This window comes from Brachyistius frenatus, unplaced genomic scaffold (assembly GCF_029030835.1).
Source record: "Brachyistius frenatus isolate BFR_SWC_R1_liver_20210118 unplaced genomic scaffold, ASM2903083v1 Contig_4, whole genome shotgun sequence".
Taxonomy (NCBI): domain Eukaryota; kingdom Metazoa; phylum Chordata; class Actinopteri; family Embiotocidae; genus Brachyistius; species Brachyistius frenatus.
In genome coordinates this window covers 7,147,371-7,171,331 of record NW_027210603.1, presented here as the reverse complement: position 1 = coordinate 7,171,331, position 23,961 = coordinate 7,147,371, and the positions used below count along the sequence as shown (strand labels likewise).

The 23,961-nt window shown below is 41.2% G+C and overlaps 1 protein-coding gene across 1 annotated transcript; it reads right to left on the bottom strand.

The window, feature by feature from the left end:
• Nucleotides 1–7,746: 7,746 nt before the first annotated feature.
• On the bottom strand, nucleotides 7,747–13,874 carry LOC138629455 (inositol hexakisphosphate kinase 2-like). The gene is made up of 5 exons (XM_069713167.1): nucleotides 13,149–13,874; nucleotides 11,456–11,690; nucleotides 10,661–10,845; nucleotides 10,025–10,200; nucleotides 7,747–9,236 (listed from the first exon to the last, which is right to left on the bottom strand). Exons 1-5 carry the CDS (start codon nucleotides 13,420–13,422, stop codon nucleotides 8,562–8,564), a joined length of 1,545 nt encoding a protein of 514 aa, XP_069569268.1. The 5' UTR covers nucleotides 13,423–13,874; the 3' UTR covers nucleotides 7,747–8,561.
• Between the last annotated feature and the right edge of the window lie 10,087 nt (nucleotides 13,875–23,961).

The following is a 23,961-nucleotide window of genomic DNA, read 5'->3' as shown; positions in this document are numbered from 1 at the left end:
TTATGTCTAATGAGACCAAAGGAAACTTTGAATGACTTTTTAGAGGCTGAATGAAACTGTGATATCTTGTTTGGTTTGACACATCAGCATAATGAAAAATAATGTTCAAATGTCTTTACATTACAAATGGATGACAAATAATCAGCACAACTGGATTTTTGGGGTCAATGCCGATACCGATATTAGGAAGTTAAAATATTCTGGTATAGCAACCAAAATGTAGGAATCAAATATTGTAACAAAGATATGTAATGGGTGTTATATACATAGAGTACTTCACTTGTAATAATTATAAATAACTATAGAGCAATACAGAAAATACAACAATTTCTAAATTACCTGAAGCATATTTTTCTTGTTGTTATATTCTGTAAAAAAGATTTTTGAATTAGACAACATATACATCTATACTGATGTATCTGGTATAAGCTAATATCACCGTATACAATTGTTTAATTAAATCCAGCAGGCTCTAGTTGCGTCAGCTAGGAACACTACCAAATCAATATCTAGTGATGATGCTCTCTTTCCATTAGTGGCACACAGTAGTGAAATGAAAATCAATATCATGTGTACCAGTGATTTTTTTTTCTCGATGAAAAGCAACAGTAAACTATTTTTTAATCCCACACTCTATTTCAAAAGAAGAAGAATTATGAAGCAGAAGCAAATGCATTGAGTGATGATTTAAAAAAAAAAAAAAAAAAACTCTTCCCCCACATACTACTGCAGTCAAACATTATATCATTAAATCCAACCAAATGCGTTCTGACCTCATTTTGATAAAACACACACCACACTGATCTTTATCTACACACACATGCCTCCACATAGTCATGTTGTGCAGAGCGACACAGACATGCAGTGTGCCTGCAGGTGTGGGAGGACAATATGAGAACACATACTGTGATGATGCTGCTGGCAAGTTGGCTAAAGTGAGTCTGTTCAACATGAGTCAGGCTTCTTCCTTATTTTCAGAGATAACTGACTGTAAACAGTGAAGTGCTCCTGCAGGTGTGGAGGCATGTGTGTATGTGAGGTTTAGTCAGCTAGTAGGCAGTTTACTTCAGCAGATAATGGATGGGCATGAAATAAAATGTCATAACAGTAGCTAGAAGGAGTATGAAAACGATACAAAAGGCTGCGGAAGTGAAGTCAGCAACACAGCCTGAGAATCACAAATCCATATGCTTTACTCATTCACATGCTGCTTTTTTGTTTGTTTTACCTTGCTTTGTCTGTTTTAACCCTGATCAGTGGTCTTCCACTGTAACGGCATGTACAGATGTACACTTATAGATTCTGTTCATATATAGATGTGTATGTGTGTATGTGTGTTTGTGTGTTATTAGTCCCAGATAATCCTGCCCACGGTTACATCAGTCCATAGCTGTTAATCAACTGGGAATACTCACGCCATACACACACACATGAAACACACATACACGCAAATACTATTTATGTAGGCTATATGAAGGGCTTATGTAAAAAGAGTCATGAGGACAAGCAGGGGACAGCTATATCAGCGAGTAAAGCCAATCCCAAAATGACAGAGGGGGAGACGAATTATAAGCTTTGGCTGTAATATTGGAATTTTCATTTCATAATAGGTTTGTGATAACAGCTTGTCTGGCGCCTGTCTATCACTGAGACCTCATCAGGCTGTGAACAGGCTTTGTTTGGCAGCCACTTGTGACTGAAGTGAGTCACAGTATTTTTATTATGTTCACAGTATTTATCTATTTTTCAACCAAAAGCCCAAACTGCTGTAATCCATAACTAATCCAATCGAGGCCTGGCAGCGCAACACAATGCCAGAGTAACACCCAAAGACTAATCTGAGAGGGCAGAAAGTCTTCTTTTATTTGACCTTCTTGGGCGAACTGGAATAAAGAGCGTGTCTAGTGTCAATCTGTGCCTGTTACGGTTCATTACAGTAATTAAGAGGTCAGTGCAAATGAGTTTGACAGTGTGGACCGGCATGCCGTGGGTACAACAGGAGCCGCGGGCCAGCTCGAGGCCCGACGCCTGGTAGACCGCGTCACTGCTATCGTTATGCAACACTCTAATTACATCTTGGCTCAATTTTCCTCTTTTGCATTTATTGTCTGTTTCTCTGGCTCTTTCTGTGACTGGACAATCAACTCAAGCCTTGATGCACTTAGTTTATATTTCACTTAGTTTATATTTCACATTCTCATGAACAGTCTATTTGACTGTATTTAGTGGTTAAAACCTGTAAGACGAGGGTCCTGTTGGCGTTATCGTGGTTTAACTGCAGGCACACTGCAGGATAAAGTGATTGATGAATTGAATGATTTAAATTGGAATGAGGTTATGGAACAATTTTATCTTCTCATGGTAAATAACTATTGGTTCCTGTTACATCATCATTTTTGCTCTGGTTATTTAATAAATCTAGAATTTTTTTATTTTATTCAAATAGTTTATCATATATTCTTAAATCCCGTGTCTCAGCATGAGATAAATATTTGTAGTATGGGCCAGTGAAGTGTGACAACTTGGCCTAATTGAAATATCTGCCTGTCAAACAGGGTGGATTTATACGATGAAATAGGGAAGACCAGGGATGGTTGTAACATTGTATGACTCAGCATCTATAATCACAGAATTTTTTCCTTATAGTTCTCAAGTTTTGACACAAAGTACCCTTATTTGTCCACTGTAAACAGCAATGTTCCTTATTTTTTCAATTATATCACAGAAATCATTAATTAATGTCAAACCTTTTGCTGTGGGTCACAAAGACCAAAAAGAACTCCCCACTGACTTTTAAATCACTTTAAGAATGACTGATTGTAACCTACAGAAAAGAGCTGCTGCTGATACTTTTAAAACCAGAAAGAACTGAACATGCACCAAATAGGATTGAGAAAATGTGTTTACTAAATAATAGTTATAGCAGCATAGTGGTTTCAAATTAGCACTCTAATTGGTCCAAAAGAATGAGCTCTTTCCTAAAAATAAATAAATAAATAAAATAAAATCCCCCGTAAAATCTGCATATTACTTCAAACTGATATAAAATTCCATGTGCAAGGTCAGCAGGGAAGCGGTCATTCATTAAATTTAATCACATTATTCTGTTACAACCATCTATTGTCTACTCTAACTTTAATTATTGGGACATATTCAAACATGCACGATAATTTATGGCAAACTAGCTCATGGTCCCTCAGGATTAACTGTATTTGTCATTTTCTGACTTTTTCATTAGCCGCCAGACTTTCATTTGGTTTGATTTATGACTAAATAGCTACAGAACTAATGACATTCCCATCAGCTTCAGCTGGACCTGTGTTTAGAGATAAATAGCAAATGTTAGCCAGTTGCTAATGTGGTCAACATGGTAAACTGCTTAAACATCAGCAACTCCGCCTTGTTGTTATAAGCATTAGAATTTAGCTCAAAGGACTGCTCTGGTGAACTACACAGAGCTGATAGAATGAGTGCATATGCTCAGTCTACATTGTGTATCTAAACTATTTACCTGGTTTACCTGGTTAACTTTTGCCTGTGTAATATGTTAATATAAGTTGACCTGATTAGAATAAATTCAGAGTGATAGTTTAATGAGAGCAACAAATGAGAGCTGAACATAAAAATAGATCTCTAGAACAAAATGGGGCTAAATGCCTTTATTAAATAGTCCTTCTTTAATCCTGCAGTAGCCGTTATGTATGGAAAAGGAACTTTATGTCCGGTAAGAGAGCAGAAATGTAATTTATCTTACTCAGCTATGAGCACTATTTTGATATGGAATAGTCTAAATCAATCAATTTAATAAAAACAAAAATAAAAATGGAATAAAAAGACCCTTTGGTTCAATTATTTAAGACAATAAAATATAAACTTTCTAAGTTGGGTGAATACTTTTTTCTTCTCTTTAACACGGTACAAATCCAGCCTCATGTGGGAGTGCTGTGGATTTGTCGGCAACAATAGGTCCTGTTGTATCTGTTTTGTCATCTCACAATCCTTTTTGTAAATCACAGCTGTTTAATCTCTTTCAAACTGACCCGAAAACCAACTTCACCGAGTTCGCATGAGAAGGCGCACTATTCAGCACACATACACACCTCGTTGGTGGCTGAGCGCTACAGACTTTTAAGCAGGTCAGGAGATTAATCCCCCACGACCATCATCATCTTAATCACACAAGATTTTCTTTTCTCTTTTCTTTTTCTGAATAATCTTTATGAGTGAGAAAGAGAGAAAACATCTACATTCAGTCTGTCTTTCTAGTTTTCATCTCTCCCTCGTTACATTATTGACCCGTTTATGTAACTGCCTGTACAGATCTTGTCACCAATTTAACGTCCATCAAAACACATTTGGTCATGTTTCTCATTCATGCAGCTCTACTTTTCTGTCTTTATGCCAGCATGAATCGAACAATTCACATTCACAGTCACAGTTGGTCTCCTCTGAACTTTTTGTCTCAATATTTTCTGTAGTTCATAACTTAACAGGGTATGAATAAACATATATGCATGTATAAATATATATATATAAAAAAAAAAAAAAATCCAATTCCAGTTGTAAAAAGCTGTGTGGTGGTGTTATGAAGCCATATTAAAACTGAACAAACAAGATTTAAAGCTAAATTTATATTAAGTGAAGCATGCAGTTTAAAGTTATTTGTGTTTGCATAAGAACATGAAACACAAAGAATTTGGTGTGACTGACTGGTGCGGTCACCTGTTGGGTAAATTAAAAAGCAGCAGTGTACCTTGGCCACAGCAGCGCTTGCTGGTTTCAATCCCCACTCAGTATTCACAGCCTGCTTGTGCGCTAAATTGTGTGACGGACAATGGAGCAAGTCTCAGATGGCAGTGAGAGGACGCAGTGAGACTTATGATGCTACGGATCACATGTAGAACTCCTCGGCCAGTTAGACCTCATAGGCTGGCTGTATTCACTTCTGAGCTGAATAACTCCTTCAAAAAAGAAAAGAAAAGAAAAAAGAACCATTTCTTTTATTATTAGTTGTTGTTGTTTCTGTGTCCATCTGCATGTGCATTAAAGAAAGTGCGGGCAAATTATTGAGAGGTTTATCAGAGGAATTAGGCTTAAATTATGTAGAATGTATCAGGATTTCATGCAAACATGTAGAGAATTAAAAATAAGTCTGAGAGCTTACACATGGAATGAAAACACCTGCATAGACACAAATACAAAACTGCAAACAGACAAGTATAAAAATAGAAAGCTCTGTGTTTTGCTAATGTTTGTGTGCTGTGTCATATCTCTTTTTAAGGGAGAGTAAAGGACAATCCATACAAACATCAAAGAGCAGAGAAGAAAGAGGAGTTGGGGCAGTCTGGGCGCTCCTCCATATGCAGAAGAGCAAGACTGAAGACCTGCAGAGAAATAAGTGCTTTATAGTTACTGATAATTAAAAGAGTGAGCTGCTGAGAGACAAGGACATGAGCTAATCATAGTGTACAAACAGCTCAAACTTCAGTTGGTGTGAGATGACTTACAAAGCAGTGTAATAGGATAAGTGTTTCACATGTACCAATTATGAAAGCATCACTATGTCCTTGTGCGAGCATGCACAATATGCAGTGATTAACTCAGAGCACATTTGATGAATGAAGCCAGAACTGACAGAATGTGTATTAATGTTTCGATGAATGGGAGTGTGATTCCAGTGGCCCAAAAAGCGAGGACACTATTTCATTCCCGGCAAAGGCTGCTGTTACCATAGTGATTTTAACCACTGTTATACAAGTGCTCCACTTACAGTGGCAACCTTCACAAAGCAATGGACTACAAAGACGTACATGCACACATGATACGTTGGTATGCCATATTTGTGGTATAGAGTAACAGTGAATCTATAATATGCGTGCAGTGTAATATACATATACATACGCAAAGACACAGCACACAATACAATGACAGAATGGGATCATTTGGATGGTTGAAAGCTGCCCACTGACCCTGAGGCTGTTACGCAACATTGGTTACCACCACCCCCACCCCTTTCCAGTAGAGTGGTGATGGAAGAGCTTATCTTCATCATCCTCTCATCTATCAATCTCTCCATCTCCCTGCAATAACACACACAGAAACATCACACACATGCTTCACAACTGACCGTGGCTCTGCGGCTGATTTCTGACAGTCCATTATACATGACAAATACTGGGCCCTCAAAGTCTCTTGTAAGTACAGTATGTACTCATAAACCAGCCCCAGCCCCAGTCCCGGCCCCAGCCCCAGCCCCAGCCCCGGCCCCAGCCCCGGCCCCAGCCCCAGACCTGACCTGGACTTTAAAAGATTAAAATATCTTTCTGCTCAGTCAATTAAAGCTTTGACCTTATATTGATTGTGCTGTTCTAAGATTACAGAATCAGCATGGTCCCAGACTGGGAATGGCTCACATCATAAAATGAGCACGCATGTATCATTCTATGGCTTCTGTGGCAACACTGCTATTGAATTACAGTACAGTATCCATACAAGTATCATAAGAAAATTCAAAGGAAATCTTTTGATTAATACTTAAGCCAAATAATTACCAATTTTTTTTATGAATTAATGTATACAGTTAAAAAATGTCTTCTAAGATTATCTTTCAGTTTACTTAGTAACTGGTTGGAGGGAGTATGAATCTGTATATGTCAGACCTCGTGAAAACCTATTCGCATCCAAAACCCAGCATGTGACAGATGGTGACACGCAGGAGGTCACTATTTTCAGCATAAACTGGAACAAGCACACAGCCTCCATAATACATTGTACTCTAACCAGCATGCGACATAAAATACAAACCAGAATACAAATGAGGCCTTGAAAAGGGGTTCTTACAGTTTGCTCCTAATTTTACAAAAGACCAGAGTAATTGTGTGTGACCACGGTGAGCACTAAAATCAAAACGTCAACCATTAAAATGTTTCCTTAAATGTGACCTTGTGTACAAATTTGTGCTTTATATTTTTGATTGATGTGACATTTGTGTGCCAGATGGATGTCTGTGAAAGCTGCACAGTACATTCCAGAAAGAGAGACAGTGGAGCGGTAATGGCCCATGCACTGTGTTGACACAAGCCGGTCTGCTTTACAGCTCTCCTCCACACAGACCAGTGGTGCTCCGCACGTCACGCAAAGCCTGTGACTCAGAGCAAATCACTCGCCTCTTTTCTGTCTGCCTCAGACTGGCTAGAGATGACCAGGACTGGCTGAGGCAGCGTGAGGTGCCGTCATCCTTCTCCTTCTACAATAAGCCGTTGTCTCTCTCTGCAGCAAAAGTTATTCTAGACTGAGGGAAACAAGGCTATAGATACGTTTGGGCAATCCTGGGTCTTGGCTGTACTCCACTGCATTGACTCCGTGTATCTACAGTGGGTCTCAGGTTTGACATGTGCGCCGGTTATTTTTCTTCACAGCAGGTGGTGGGGGTGCCTGCCCATATTGAGTTGCAGTCCTATCATACTTTCCAGGGTACCAGTGGAGATATTAATTCATCTTTCATCATGAGCTTGTGCCGACCAGCGTTCAATAAAGAGGTCATTTGCGTTGTACACGTGCACACACAGGAGGCTAATGCCCGCCTCAACGACCTCAGATTTGTGAATATTTACATAAAATTTGACCACTGCGACCTTTAAATTTCATGTGAGCAGGAATTAGGCGGCTACTTTCTGAAACCCAGTGACTAAAAAGCTTCTGAACCTTCTCTACACGCAACTTGAAATATGAAAGAAGACGCTGAAGTTACCACAAACCAAAGTTTTTAATTTCTCCTCCAACAAACTGTGGACAGCACAGATATACAAGATAGAGGTATCCAAACATGTCAAATAACAATATTAATTCATATCATTATTATAACATTAATAACATGGAATGTACTACTCTCCATTCACATTCTTTTTTTGAACTTTTAGTTTATTTTATGAAATGTCAAATAAATAAATGGCTCTATATAATCTGTCTCAGACACCTATATGAATATATTCTCTTACAGTGAAAATGAACAGGGGAGAAGGATGGCAGAATAAATCTCTCTTCCCATCGACTCCGTCCTCACACATCTCCTGCTCGCTTTGATAGCCCTGTCTCAGTCTCAACACACACTCACGGCGTAAAATGTCTTTAAGTGCATGTTTGTGTGCGCAAAACGACGACACTTTCTTTGGAAGTCAGACACAAGGAAACATTTCTACTGTCTCAAGCTTAAAACTGCATCTATTTGCTGCCTATCCTTTTTCTCAAAGGTTAAGTGGGTTAAAACAGTGTGATGACAATGGCTTAATCACTCCATCTTTCAAACAGATGGCTCCTCTATGTTATTCGCAGGTCTGTTTTTTTATCCCGGAGATGGACATACACGACCGCAACATCCAAAAGCACCAAATGCAGAAACAGGAAGGGGGTCCGATGAAAAGACCAGCTACAACAAGGTCCAGTTTTGAAGTCGAGAGATGAAATCTCTCTCCACTTGCGTGGCCCGCTGCTCATTGTTCCTCCAAGGGTCAGAGAGCGTGTTATTGTGCCTCTGTGTTTGAATGCTCGCATGTCGACTCATGTCAGTCTGTGCTGTGGTTCTCCAGCTCGGAGATGATGGTGATCAGGTTCTGGAGACCAAAGATGTAGCCGCTGTCCTGGCCCTCGTGAACCACACTGTCCTCCCGGTAATGTCTGCAGGTGGTGTGGGCAAAGTCAATCATTCTCACATCCACCACGGGGCCGCGGGGGACTGAGCAGGACAGGCGAGCCTGGCCGATAGCCGAGCTGCCGCCACTTGTGCTACTGCTGGAGCAACTGCTGGTGCCATCGCTGGATGTGGATGGGCTATGTGGAAAACCAAGTGCACCTGCAACTTCACCCACCTCCTCCTCCTCCTCCTCTTCTTCCTCCTCCTCTTCTTCCTCCTCCATTTCTGGTTCAGCTTCCACCTCCTCGTCCTCATCCTCGTCCTCCTCAGACAGTCCGTCCTCGGTGCGTCGGCGCGTGTGTTTTCTGTGTGGCGCTCCATCATAAATGATGAGCAGGGAACTGGAGTAAAAGCGATAGGATTCGCAGGCCTCCAGGGCAGCTTGCATGTCTCTGAGTCTGCTCAGCACTGGGGACAACATTTCCCGTCTCAGATGTCGCCCGCTGTGGAAGAACTGGAACAGAGCCTCCTTGAAGCCCGACAGAGTCAGTTTGCGGCCGTGGTACTTGTTCATAAACATCAGCTGGTCTGTGTCGGACTGGTACACCTGCAGTGATGGAGAAACATGGAGACATTGGAAAACCTGGAGAAGATTTCCCAGAGCATGAAACTGATCTAGCTTTGTTTCACCTGCATTACACTGTCCAGAGAAAGAGTTTCACAGTCACTTTACAGTTCTTTTGTTCATTCATAATTTTTATAGCTTCTACTCAAATGATCATGGCAGTGAAAGGGATAAGTTTAATTGGATGTGAAGACATCATAGTCTTCTACTGTTCTCAAATTATTATTGGAATGCGCGGTCGGTCAGTTACAACAATATACCTGCCAAAGTCAAATTTCTCTGCCTTTTGGTGTTTGACTGGTGCCAATTTCAGACCTTTGTTACAGGATATATTAAAACACAAACAAATCAGATTATCAAGTATTATTAAATTCTAAAGTTTGAAGCAATATAACAATATAATTATTTACTGACTGTGAGCAATAACTTTTTGGAGTCTCAGCTGGCTGCCTGACAGCTTGTATAACTCATAACCATAAAATACCAAATCTTTTTATTTTTTTATTTTTATTATACATCTGGGGTTTTGTACAATTTAAGCAAACAAGATATAATGTGTTAATTAGTGAGCAGTAGAGGTGCGAGAAGGTAAATTACAGGACAGAGGCAGGCTGACTGTTTCCCTGTTTCTTTGTGCTAAGCTAAGTGTCTGCAGGCTGTGGACTTATATTTAAAAGATGGATATGAGAGTGGACAGCGAGCGTATTTCGTAAAATGTTAAACTATTCCTCTTAGACAGTCATGAACACAGTCTTAGACTCAAAGATCACCTGCATGCCACAGAGGCGGACTCCTATTGAGGCGGATGTGCTCTGCTGGCACTTGCGGATCTGCATGGCCTTCTTCTCCTCCGAAGCGTCGTCCCCATGCTGCCGTGTGCCCATCTTCAGGTCCAGCACGCACGGCACAGTGTGCTGCCAGGTCAGGTTCTCTAGCAGGATGAATTCTGGGAAACTGAGTCAAGGAGGATAAAGTCGAAAAACAATGGCCTTCTTCTACACTGATCAGCTTACAACTTGAACCAGCTTGACAAGACAAGATAAAAAAAAAACAATATAGACGGTAGGTTTTCACTGCAATATGTAATATCAAGTCACAATGATATCAAGTGACTGATGAGAGTGCTTTTGAAACACAACTCATCAGAACAGAGAAAAAGATAGCCAGACACTGGATTAGGTAACAGATCTCAGGCACAACCTGCAGCCACTGATAACCATGCACGCAACTGTATGTAAATATGCAGGTGTTGACTTGTTCTGGTGACTCAGTTGGCCGAGACTCACGCCGCGTCCTCTGACTTGGAACCTGTCATGTATTTCATTACTCTTCAAACAACAACTGTGATGTTAATTGTTAAGATGCAAATTTAAAATCTGCGTAGCTCTCAGTCAGTGAAAGGATACTGTACTGGTTGCGGTGCTTAGCATTGTCCTTCATCCTCTGCAGGTGCTGCTGGTGACACTTCAGGCTCCAGGGATTATGTTTGAGCTGCGGGACGGCCTTACTGTGACTGTGCTCCACTCGGTAGTAGATCACCTCGGCCTGCTGCAGCCACTCCAACTCCATGTCCTCCTGTATCTTGTGGACACTGAATGATAGACAGAGAGATCTTCGTTAGATTTACGTACAAAGCTCTGATGCTGCCTGTGCACATGGTTTAAGTGTGCCACATGGGCTGTAGAGCGAAACAAAAAATTTGGTATAAAGAGGCATCAAACGGAATCGGGTCTTTCACCCACCACCGTCCATACACTCAGACACCAACTAGCATCATCCTTCTCCACTGCTGAAGCCAGGGCTGACTGAGTTTTGTGTTTGTATAAAGACATGGACACATGCATCTACAGCAGTTATGTAACCATGAGTCTGTGACCCTCCCTCCAGCTGCCAAGGCTGAGGATCAGCCTCTTACTGTATTTAGAGACAGTTTTGCCTTAGGTTGTATGAGTAAGTCAACATGTTCGTCATGAGCTTTACCGTCATGGAAAAGTAAAGATTGGTTAAAATGCCATGATTGTGTAACTCTTTTCAAAAATGCATCATCTTTCATTTCATTTACATTAGATGTGATATCAATGTGAAAGTGCCTCACTTTGTCCGCACTCGTTGATGCATTGAGCACATATTCTAGTTTATCATGAGAAAACCCGTCCCTGACTGATCCGTCCTCTGCGTTAGCACATTTCCTTTTATCTCACCTCTTGTCCTTGTCTTTGCGCGAGTGGCGGCTACGGCCATCTTTGCTGTGATTTTCACTATCCACAAGCAGCGAGGACGTCATCATTTTCCCCCACTTCAGCATCTTACTCTTGGGCTCACAGTCTGCCGAGTTGTCCTTGTACTCTAGATCTGCTGCTGGGTCACTGTGGAGGGGGTAGGCAATGAGGCAAAGGTTGCCGTCTTCATCCTCCTCGAAGCTTACCGACACCACACCTGAGACAAGAACAGAGACAGAAAAAACACCTTTCAGACATCGGTTTCCTGGAGCGGTGAAGAGAATGTGTCTTACAAATTTTTCTTTTTAAAAAGCTGATAAAAAAAAAAATCAAATAAAAAAAAATCTCTAGTGAGTGTCACTGAAGAGACACTGAGCTCTTAAAACACATCAATATGCTCAAATAACAGCCCAAACACAAAAGACAAAAGGCCATAAAAATTGAAGTTAGAATTCTGTTTATTCATTACCAACAATTTTACCTCACAAAATAATCAGCAATACACACGCTGTACATCATGCAGAAACCACAAAGCACTGCACACATACACACGAAAAAGAATAAGTTATTGTATGATGCTAACAAGCTACCAGCTACAGAGGATTCCCAAAGCTTCCAGATTTACAATCGAGTAACTTCAACAGCACAGTTATATTTTCACAATTTCTCAACTTGTTGCTATGATAAACAGCCCCACCCTTTCCTCCTCCTCGTGTCTGACGTACAGCTGTGGGAGAAGCCGAGACAAAGTGAAGGAGAGGAGGATTGAGAATATATGTGAAAATAAACATTAAGAGGTAACTTGGAAAAGAATGTTGCCACAAATATTATTCATGGTACAGCAAGGGAAAGGCATGATTTTAACCTCATCATTGTATAATCACATGAGTTTCTGTTGTAGTTCAGTATTTTGGAGGTTAACATGTAAAGCGGCTGCTCTTCTCTGCTGGGGCTTCTGTGGACCCCAGATATTCTTAATCGCTGTCAAAATGACGGCCTTACTGTCGGATTTAACCCGTCACACCTTCAAAATGAACGATGAGCAAAAAGCAGAGGAGCTTGTGGAAGTATGTGAAAGTATTAAACCAGTTTCTGTCTGCTTACGTCACTCGCTGTGCTTCATTTTTGAAGATCTTAAAAAAGGTGCAGTGATGACTTCATCAAGTCGGTGGACTGATCCACACTCATCTGGAAGTTTTCTGGTATACTACCTGTGTTGACCTTTTCAGGTGACCTCCACCTGCAGCTCCTTGGATTTCTGGACTCTCCCTTTGTGTCCTTTTCAGCAAGCTGGCTGTTTGCCAGGAATAAATATAGTGCCTCACAACTGCTTAACAGACTTACCTGGTTTAGCCTTCTACAAACAGGACACAACAACCAGGTGGCCTATTTGGAGTCCCACTCACAGTCTCGGCTGCTACAGCACCCTCCTGTGGCACAATTTGGTACACTGCTGACGGGCACCCTAAAAACAACGCTCGAGCAGACGCAGGGAGCCCTGTTTCCTAAAAATCTCAAGATGCACACAACCTGCAAAAACACAAGTTCTGCAAAACATCCACTCTCATCTGACTTCCACACATGCACTTAGAGCAGACACATGAAGAGAGATGCATATAAACACAACAAAACACAACAGGCAACACGAAGGTGAGAAACGACTAGTTGTCCTTACCTCTGTACTGGGGGGTAAACTTCCTCATTGCAGCAGGCAGACTCTTGTAGAACTGATGTTCGCGGGGAATGAGGGGCTTGCAGATGGTCTGCTCCCCAAAGCGCAGGACACAGGAATGTCCCCCCACCTGGTGCACGAAGGGCTCAAGCATTACCCCTTTCTCCATGTAGCACTGCTGGTGCTGAAGCTGGTTTTGCAGCTGGTTCTGCTGCTGCTTTTGCTTTTGCTCTGCATCCATGGCCTCCTGGGCCTGAGCCTCCACAGCCGGACTCATCCTCCTCTGGTACTGGCCACACTACCGCGGGCATTAGCCTCCTCACACACGCACACACAATGTGGGGAGGGCCCTATCTGTCAGGGTCACGCACACACTCGCTCGAACACTGCAGATCCACAGAGGACTAGTCCTGAAGCGTTGCATTAAAATCACAGGTTGTTGGAAGATAGTCCCACGATGTCTTCAGAAGCTGCTGCGACGAGGACCTGCTTTGTCTGCGCTGTGAAGGATTCTGCTGGTCGAAAACAAAGGACAGGAAGAAGGAAATAGACGAGAAACAGAATAGGCAGCTCGTGTTTAGTAGATATTTAACTCCTTTCAACTCCTTGTCTGGCAGTTATTGTATCGGAGTGGAAACAGAAAGCCCCTTTAAGTCCTTTAAATGTTAAGGTTTGGATCTGCAGCGGCAATAAGGCAGAGACGGATCCTGCTTGTGCCTCCACTGCAGACCGAGCGCTGTCTGACAGCTGAGAGCTGGCTCACGACTGGTAAAGCTCTCGCAAGTCTGACACTGGGCCCGCCCAGTGTCAGACAATCCACCAATCATGAGCATCCAAAGCAGGTTGTTGGGTGGTAACCCTTGGAGGCAAAGAAGCAAGCAAACAAAGACAGTGGAGGGAGGGGGGAGTCTGGGGGAAGGGAGACAGGAAAGAAGAATCAAAACAAGAAGGGAGGGCGAAGCTGAACTCAGCTGTTTCTCTGTCTGTGTGACAGAAGGGTTTTTAACAACCTGGCGGAACAAGCAGCACTATTTCCTCATATAAAGTGAGCTGCAGGGAAGGGAACAACAGAGCAAGGACATGAGAGAGAGACACAGAAACTGACACGCAGTGCAAAACAGTAGTCAAATATAAGCAAAATGACCATTTAACTGCACAAAAAACCTGGTGGTAAAAGAGCAAACAGCTTTGGCAGCATGTGATTTATAATGATGGAAAAATCAGTGCAGAATAAAGATGTCTTCATTTAATTCATCCATTTATTAGTTTAATTACCTAAATCCTGTCAATACTAAAAACTGCAATTTAACATCACATTTTCTGTTCACACACTAGATACTATAATGCAGCCTTTTAATGTCAAAATGCACTGTTATATACAGCTATACTGTTTCACTGTATCTACTTCCTCTAATTATACCCCAAACTATGCTGGTATGGCAACACTCGGATAACAAACTGAGCAAATCAAAGTTTTGAAGGCTTGTTTGTTTAGTGACGTGAAAGTTTTGGTGTTCACAATAAAGCCTGCCATCGTATCAATTTCTTGTCTTTATGTCATCTTCTACTCTTTTCTGTTTCCTGGATTCTTACAAAACATCAGTATGTGATGTTGTGAGGAAAAGATGGTATCAGTGGGGATGACGTCTGTGGTTGCTGAAATCTTGTGTTCTGACCACAGTGGAAACTATAATCCTCGTCTTGCACCCTCCCAGCCCTTCGTGACACAGACTGTCGTAACAGGCAAAACAACATCTGATTAAGCCAGTCACTCACTAGTGTCTCCATTCAAGGAGTATATTTGTAAATTGCTGGTGGGAAAACACAGCTAATGTCAGTGCATAGTGTATTATTTAAAATGCTAATGAGCGTATGGATACGCATTTGCAGCCTCTAACATAACATGAAGTGTTTTTTTGCGTACGAGTCAGCTTGTGTGTGTACTTTATATTACAGTTGGGCACTGGCTGGTTGTGTTGGGAGCAGAGTCAGCACTAATCCTCTAATCCCCGAAACTGGGCCAGGACAAACAAGAAGAAAATAGCCAGAGTTACACTTAAACGAGTACATACACACAAACCCATCTAAAGTTTTTTTGTTACAGTGGAATAAGAAGTAGGGTGACCCCCGCACCTCCTGGACACCCAGCCTTCACACAACACATGTTCCTGATATCTTTTATCAACGGCACCTGAATAGACGGAGTACTCTGACAGCTACAGCCTGGCTGGTCTCAGCAGGGACACCTTTGTTATGAATTTTTGAAACCACAACTCAAGTGTTGTCACTAACATATGTTTCTTTTTTTGATGTCAGATGGCTGCTCGTGCTTCAAGTCCTGATTTAATTGTGGCTATATAATGATCCTGGTTAACCAAGGCTTAAAGCAACCGCTGAGCCAAGACCCTTGATCAAACCACTATTTTATGACCATGTGCTTGCCTTGCAGTGCACACATCTAACAATGTCCATGTCAACACGTGCACTGCCTGCTATGGTCACATTAGAAAGTTGAAGATTATAGACAGTTAGCAATTCTATAAAAACAGGATAACTTCCTAGACAGCAGGATGATGGTATTCAAATATACGGTTAATATGACGTGAGGTCTGTGGATACCACAAATAACTCAGAGCAGATCAAACAGCATCAATATAATTTACATCCACATTTAAAGAAAGAAGACTTGTATGTATTTGCAGTCACTTGGTTGAAAGGCACATGCTATTGGAAGCTATAAAGGTTCAGGCACTTGTTTCATCTCGCCGACATCCAGAGTCTCAGGCCAGCAGGCACAACTTTAAACACGAGTGTGTGTAAATCAAACCCTGTTAACCTGTTAGATTTCTTAATGTATTCAGAGGGAGTTAACAGGCATGTGATGGAATACTGCAGCCCAACTGGGAAAATGACTAATAACTGCGCAGAGGAAATTGTATAGATACCAACGGATGGTAAAAAAAGGTGAGGGGAAATGATTGCATGACCTTGAAGGAAAAGGGGCACGAGCAACATGGGGCAGTTAGCAGGGGCTTTTTCACAGTGCTGCTGAAGCACGTGGCAGTCCCAAACAGAGTCACTGAGATGTGCAGGTGACGGGAAGTTGGAACTCAGCCCCTCACCACGACAAAGCATATAACAGTTGGGCAGTTTGAAGAAAACCTCCTGACAAAAACAGAGCTCTTGTGACCCTGACAAAAGGAGAAGGACAGATTTTAATCTAACAAACTGCAAAGGAAACCGATTTTCCAAATCTAAACTGATACTGACTCTACATAAAACCCACAGCATCCAGTCAGAAGTACCATTGTAGAGTGAAAAGAAGTAAGAACACACATTTTGGAGGTCACTAGTCCACCTTAACAGTAACAAAGACAGACAGACCATCACATCTTTACTGGAAACCATGTGCAAAGCTGAGGTTCTCAATTACCGGTATGCTCTTCTATAGCTGTTGCCATGGAAATTATATGCATTACAGTACTGAGGCTACAGACTTGTTTACTGCTATCAACTTGTGTTTTTCATCCTTATGAATTTGCTTTGGGCCATTGCTCTTGCTGCTTTCACAAACATAGCTTTACACTAGAACACAAACTATTGCAAACTGCCTAATTGATACCAAGAGGCTATTCAAAATCCATCACATGTCAAGTTCACAATACATACATGTCTTTGACGTGTAGCGGCAAACTGCAGCACAGAGGATGCAAACACTGATGTGAGAGGAGCCTGCAAAAGCCACAAAATCAAACGTTGGTCCACTGTACTGTGTGCTTAACAGTAAGCCTAACACCACTATAAAATGTCCAAAACAATGTTAATTTTAATGTCTTTCAATTGTCTCATACATTCTGCTTCATTTTCAAAGACACGCAGGCAGCTGTCTCAAAATCCTCACTAGGATCAACAAGTTTAGTGAGATCAAAGGGCTGACTTTGCAACCTTAATCTGTAAGCTTGTATCTATCAACATAACATGGCAGCAAAGGGGACAAAGTGAGAGCAGGTATGTCATTGAGGATATGAAGTGGGTTGATGTTATATTAAATCAAGACTGTAGCAGCTTCAGAAGGCTTTAGAGCACGTTCAACAGTTCTGGAAATATGATCAGCAGATACAGTACACCAAGTAATTGGACAGTTGAGATAATGTCCTTTTAATACCTAGTGCAAGATTGCAAGGATTCAGCTTTTATTGGACACTTGCCAACTGAATGTTTCTTGGGGAGGTGTGTGTCATTTCAATGTTAGTTCACACGAGGCCAAGTTGAGACTTGAGAGCTGCAATTTTTCTTGAGGTCCTGTCTGTCATGAGTGAATGAGTGAAGACGAGTCCATAAAAGTGAAGAAGAGAATAATAATACAGTTTCAATGATGAGAGAAGCAACCAAGTGACTGCAAAGACTGTATGTTAAGACTGAGACAAATACATCAAAACCTCTTTGATGACACCCGAACACTTGACCGGCCGAGTCCGTCACTGAATCTCACTGGACTCCATTTCCTGAAGACCAGACTAAAAGCAACGAGACCACACAACAAGGACAAGCTGGAGTTGGCTGCAGTGAAAGCCAGCAAGAGCATCACCAGGAAAGATACAAAGAGTCTCATAATGTCTCTGAGTCAGGCTTCATGGCATTCATTGAATGCTACGTTATGTTATGCGACAATATTTTGTGATTTTGTTTGACCTCATGTATGCCTGTCCAATTAATTTCCTGTCACTCCCACACATTTCTTTCTATGTTGATGAAAATTAAATTGAAGCCGAGACTTGGCACTTAAATGTCTTATCCACTGCTTTATTTCAAATTGAATGAGCTAAAACCTGAAAAGAAGAAAATGTATAACTGTCCACACAGTCTGTATTCATAAATACAAATAATCTGAATGAGGTAGCATGAGTCTGGATTTTACAGGATCAATTTGCGCAATGGCAAAACTGGAGAAACATGCATAGACACACTGACTCATATTCACGTGTGCAGAACACTCAGAAGGCATCACACATACACACACACACACACACACACACACACACACACACACACACACACACACACACACACACACACACACACACACACACACACACACACACACACACACACACACACACACACACATACAGAGCAATGCATAGAAATCCCATACAAAGACACAACCAAGACATACCACTCCTGGCCTGGCACCTGACATTGGTCCAGTGGAAAAAGGCTGATCTTACCTGTGTGGAGATTTGCAGGGTCATTTTACAGACAGATCATCTCACATCACATCCAGCCAGATAAACCCGCTAACTAAATCCTCATGGGTCACCAAATACCTAATCCCCACTAAAAATACCACACGCTGAAGGTAATTCAGGCCATGGAGTAGCTATTAATAAACAAAGTCTGCACAAAGCCAAATGCCACAGACAAATAAACACAGGGGATCACACAGGGAGGAAACAATTCACTGGCTACCAGTGTAGGCAGACAAGCTTTGGCGCCAGTTCCTGCCGGTGTATACCATAATGCAATTCTACAAATGTGTCGAGTCTATACAGCTACTTTTGGTCTCTATTATACATAAAAACATACCTAAAAACACTTTGCTTCAATTCTAACAAGATGATAACACTTAAAACCAAGTACCAACAATCTTAAAGGTTGAGCTATTCAGAAAATCTAAAATCTATTTTTTTGTAGAGGGATACTATAGAAGGTAAAACTATTCACTGTGACTACTGGAGGAGGAGCAAGACTGTCTTACTGTGTGACAACTATGTACATACAGTAAATGCATGTGCATGTAGGTATGTGAGCACTGAGTTCTGGGTGTTACCAGTGAGTTCATCACACACACACAAACTCTGGGACTGTTTCATGTCAGTAAGAAATGCTGAAAAGGACAGAGTGAGAGGAAATGGAGGAAAGTAGACAGGAGGTGAGAGCACTGTGGTAAGAGGAGACACCATGAGCTAATGATTAGCGCACAAGGTTTTTCATGATTACTGGAATAACTCCTCTGCACAAACTACAGTGAGTGAAAGAGATGATGTATCAATATGTTCAATATAGTAAAAGGCCTGACTTATTTCAGGTGCTGTGTTGATGCATTAACTAGGGTAATGTGTTTGGTGCTATCGGCCTGATTTTTTGACTTAGCAAACACAATTATAATATTTATAGTGGCTGCATTCTAGTTAAGTGTGCCAGGTTAACAGTCTTGGCTAAATTTAATAAAAGATTAAAGTGTGAGGGACAACATTAATGTAGTCAAACCTGTGCTGTTGTTATTATGACTGCAAAATCTCTGCCTTCAGAAATACTATAGAGCCTTTTTAGGCCAAGTGTAATTCTGTTTGGTTCAAGGAAAAAGGATGTGGATTGGGAATCTTAAACACTGGGGATGTCATACAGAAGGTGGAATTTAGATTGGCAGGACAGTGAAAATGAAGATGGTTGATAAGGAAGAACTTTAGAATTGAGAGAAGTCTTATTGGATCGAGCACAAAGTTGGGAGGAGGGTGTGAACGCTGAGAGGAAAGGGGTACAGCAAAATCTTGGTCTGGAAGACAGAAAACTTCTGCCACTGGGAAACAATCTCACATTAATTAGCCAAATATTTAGACTCACAACGGTGCCAAGAGCAATGGACGCAATCCTGCACAAGAATGTTTAGAGTCTGTCCAAGGAGATGGTCTATTATTAATTTAAAGACAATACGAAATTGACAATGCTTCTCTCTTACTGTATAAGGAGGTCTTTGTCTTTTTTTGACTGGATGGTGAATCACTGAATCAAGAAAGTAGTTTTAAAGCTATAAAACTCAACGACTGTACAGGGAACAGGGATGTGGACGTCATATACTTCCTGGATTAGGCTGTGCCACATACTTAAACCGTCACACACACACGCACACACACACACACACACACACACACACACACACACACACACACACACACACACACACACACACACACACACACACACACACACACACACACACACACACACAATCATTAGACGCAGACTGAACTGGCTCCAGTCCATTCACACCACGCAGTTTACCAGATCCAGTCCAACGAAGAACTGCTAATGGGCTCTTGGACGCTGCTGAATACCTCATGTCCTCAGTGATTTTATTGTGGAAAAAAAGACTTACCATTAATTGACAGCAATGTAGGCCCTAATATAACTCATTATTCACTACGATGTACAGAAATATCCTCAATTAGTCAATGATTACCTAGTTATAATAGTTATTTGTGTGCGTGTGCATTTGTTTGTTTGTGTGTGTGTGTGTGTGTGTGTGTGTGTGTGTGTGTGTGTGTGTGTGTGTGTGTGTGTGTGTGTGTGTGTGTGTGTGTGTGTGTGTGTGTGTGTGTGTGTGTGTGTGTGTGTGTGTAAAAGAACTGTAAAAGTGGACCTTGTACAGTGACATTAAACCCCTTCTCCCTAAATGGTTTTGGGTCTGGGATTTTGCTCATAGAGGCCTTGACTGGATTATTTCCGTGGCCATTTGGCTGTGTTCTTTCTCTGGAGCTGATGAAGATCAAAGGGCATTGGCTAACCCACACACTTTAGTTCAGTTTCCAGGAACTGAAGTGTGGGGGTTAGGACACAGGCTCTCTTCCAGTACAGTGTTATGGTTGAAGAAAACCTCTGTCTGCTTTTACAAATTTAAAATTCTACTCAGACGAAAACATCAAAGTGTTTGAATCACACACTTTAGAGCTAGTTGGAGGGACTACTTCTTTTTCATGAACCGTAAAAGAGAACAGAGGATTCAGAAGTAGGAAAAAAATATAATGTAACACTTTCACTTCTAAAAGTTGTATTACTAATGTCTCAATAAAGTCTTTAAAAGTTAGAGTTCTGTATCAAGTTAAATAGAAGTGGGGATAAAAGTCATGATTGCCTTAGTGTGACCCTGCAATGGAGAAGTAAATACAAAACATATTAACAAATAACAGAATAGACAAATAGATTCAGTCTGACTTTCCTGCAGATGAGTAAAAAATGCTCTTGAAACAAAGAAGGAGTACATCAAGATGTGCTTGTATCAAAGAACTGTCAATGTCAAGAAGGCAAAATAATCAAAACAGGCACCTCTTTCATGTGAACTTGACACTGGAGGCTTACATATCAGATGCTCTAATGCTATTGAGCTATTTAGGATGCATGTGTGTTTATGTCAATAGTGAATACATCCTTGACATTTCCTCACCTTCAAAATGTGTCAACTCCCGCCATCCATAACCTCACGTGAGGTGACCAGATGGAGGTCTACACATCCTCTAGCGTGTTGACACTCTCGCACCAAATCCAAACACACCACCTCTCTCACCTCAAATAACACCCCTCCTACAACTTATCAAGTACTATTAAAAGCTGGGGACTGACATAAACACAATGGCATGCCTTCAGTAACTCCCCGTTCCAAAGCTCTCTGCAGACACTCACAGTGTTGTGCCAAACACAATTTGGATGCAGCTATTTCTTACCCAAAAAGGGAAGGCCATTGCAATGGTGACAGCACGCTGTTAAACCGCGTGCATCTCAGTTTATGTCTTGATAGGAATGAGACAGAGCCATACTCACAAAAGAGCCCTGCATAAATAACAACAGAATATAACCGATAACAACTCAATATGAAGACAAAAGTCAATATGAAAAGAACATTTTATTGGGTATAATTAAGAAAAAAAAGAAATAGCAAAAATGAATACGAGGAAGAATAGCACTGAATAGTGGGGAAAAAGAGTGAAGCCTAACACAGTCAGGCTGAAGGAAACACAAACCTGATATCATCATATTAAAATAAATGTGATCATCGAAATGAGAAGACAGGCAATTGCTTCATTGTGGACACCTAAGACAGTAAACCAGGTCAGCATGCAGAGAGCACAGTCTCAGCCGTTGCAGACTGCTGCTCAGATGAATATTAATCCTTGGAAAAAGCCCACACGGATGCAAAAACATAATACGGTAAGGTAAGGCTTTATCACAGAGTACAGTTACAGCAACTTGGAGGCTTGGTGTTGACTGACCTCAAGTACTGTATACCCATTATGTGCACAACTGCAAACAAGCATATAAGCCTGTTTATTGTGATGGATACATGAGAAACTCGGGGCTATCAAACACAAGTCTACTGTGCCACTGTGATACTGTGCTGATTGATTTGACTCTACTGCTCACTCTGCCAGCACTGCAGGCGGCATCTCAACTTAGATTCTCAGTAGGAAACACAAAGCAGTTCTAAAAACAGCATGGGAAACAACAATGTCACATGAAATAATTGTTGACGTAAGATGTAGCCTTATTTATTTTTCCCTTATTGGGTTAACTTTATTTGGGGACCAAAATTTTATTTGATGGGACATAGAAAGCTACTTTTCTTTTCACCTAATCTCAGCTCCTTTTGTAAAGTATTCTCACTACACTATAGCGCTCTATACATCTGTAAGGAGCTAAAATATATACATAATACTTTTCTGAAGCAAAAACATATGGAGCCATTTTAATTATATAATTACATATAATTTTATTGGAATCCAAATGTGGCATAACTAGCATTAAAACTAAAACTAGGTCAAGATGCTATGAATCTATGATTCTTATAATTTAAAGTACGAAGGCCACCCACTGATATAAAAATGTGCAAAAGTTCACCATTTAGTGTTGACTTATGGTGGACTTTTTTGTGTATTTTAGTAGGGCAAAATAGAGTGACTGACTGACTTACAGCTCCACTGTGTCACAGGTGAGAAAGTAGCACAAAGATCTATAGTGTGCTAATGAAATGCACAGTGGGTTTACAGTCTGCGTGTGTCAGGACATCCACTGTTACAAAGCAGCATGGGCTGTGCTGGCAGCAGTCAGCAGATTACAGACAACCCCCTCTGATGACCCCCCTCCCCCCTTCCCTTTTTGACAAAATCTACACCCTTTGCTGCACTAATGCAGCCATCATTTTTAACATCCAGTCCCAAATCTTCCCCAAAACAGCAGCATTCATCCACCGTAATAAGCACTTTATCCCCTGAAAGCGGCTGACTAAAGAGCAATCCGGCATAACTAGACAACCCCATCTAAAGATGGGAACTTCCTTTTTGGGACAAAATATGATGTCAAGTACAATACCTCATATTAACCTCTCCTCCCATCAATTTGCCCTCTTTTCTACTAAGATAGAGCTCTGTACTTTGATAATGAGCAGTGCAGGTGATGAATATCCAGGATGGTGAGGACAGTGCTGAGACTCCTGGGGTTTGGGGTAATGGAATTGATGATGGTTTCTGAGTGGGTGCTGATGAGTAAGCTTGGCTTTGTTCTAAAAGGCTGACTGAAGAACATCTGAAGCCCAAAGAGAAACAGGAAAAAGGACATCTAAATGATGTACGGCGGAAAAGTAGGGAAGTCTCTTCTACCTTCAAACCCTTGTTTGTCATTATAATTCGGAATGTATTTGCAGCAAGCAACTAAAGCCAAGAATAAGTGCTTTGGGGTCACAAACAAGCAAAAAAACATTTCTGTGCCTTAAAATGGCTGAAAATAACCGAACAGGAACTAAATGTAGATTCCAACTTAAAGACTTATTCTATTGTGAAACTTAAAATGTTCCCACGTTTGCACCACTTAGGTACTTACATCTTCAGGAAAAATGGTCATCATGAGAGCGCAAGAAGCATGAAAACCATGGTACATGCAGAGCCTTTCTGTGGTTCCACAATAAAAAATGGTAAGAACTTGGTTTAGCATGTGACCTTCCGTTGTCAATAAATATTGTTAAGACATGAGCTGATGTCAGTTTTGGCTG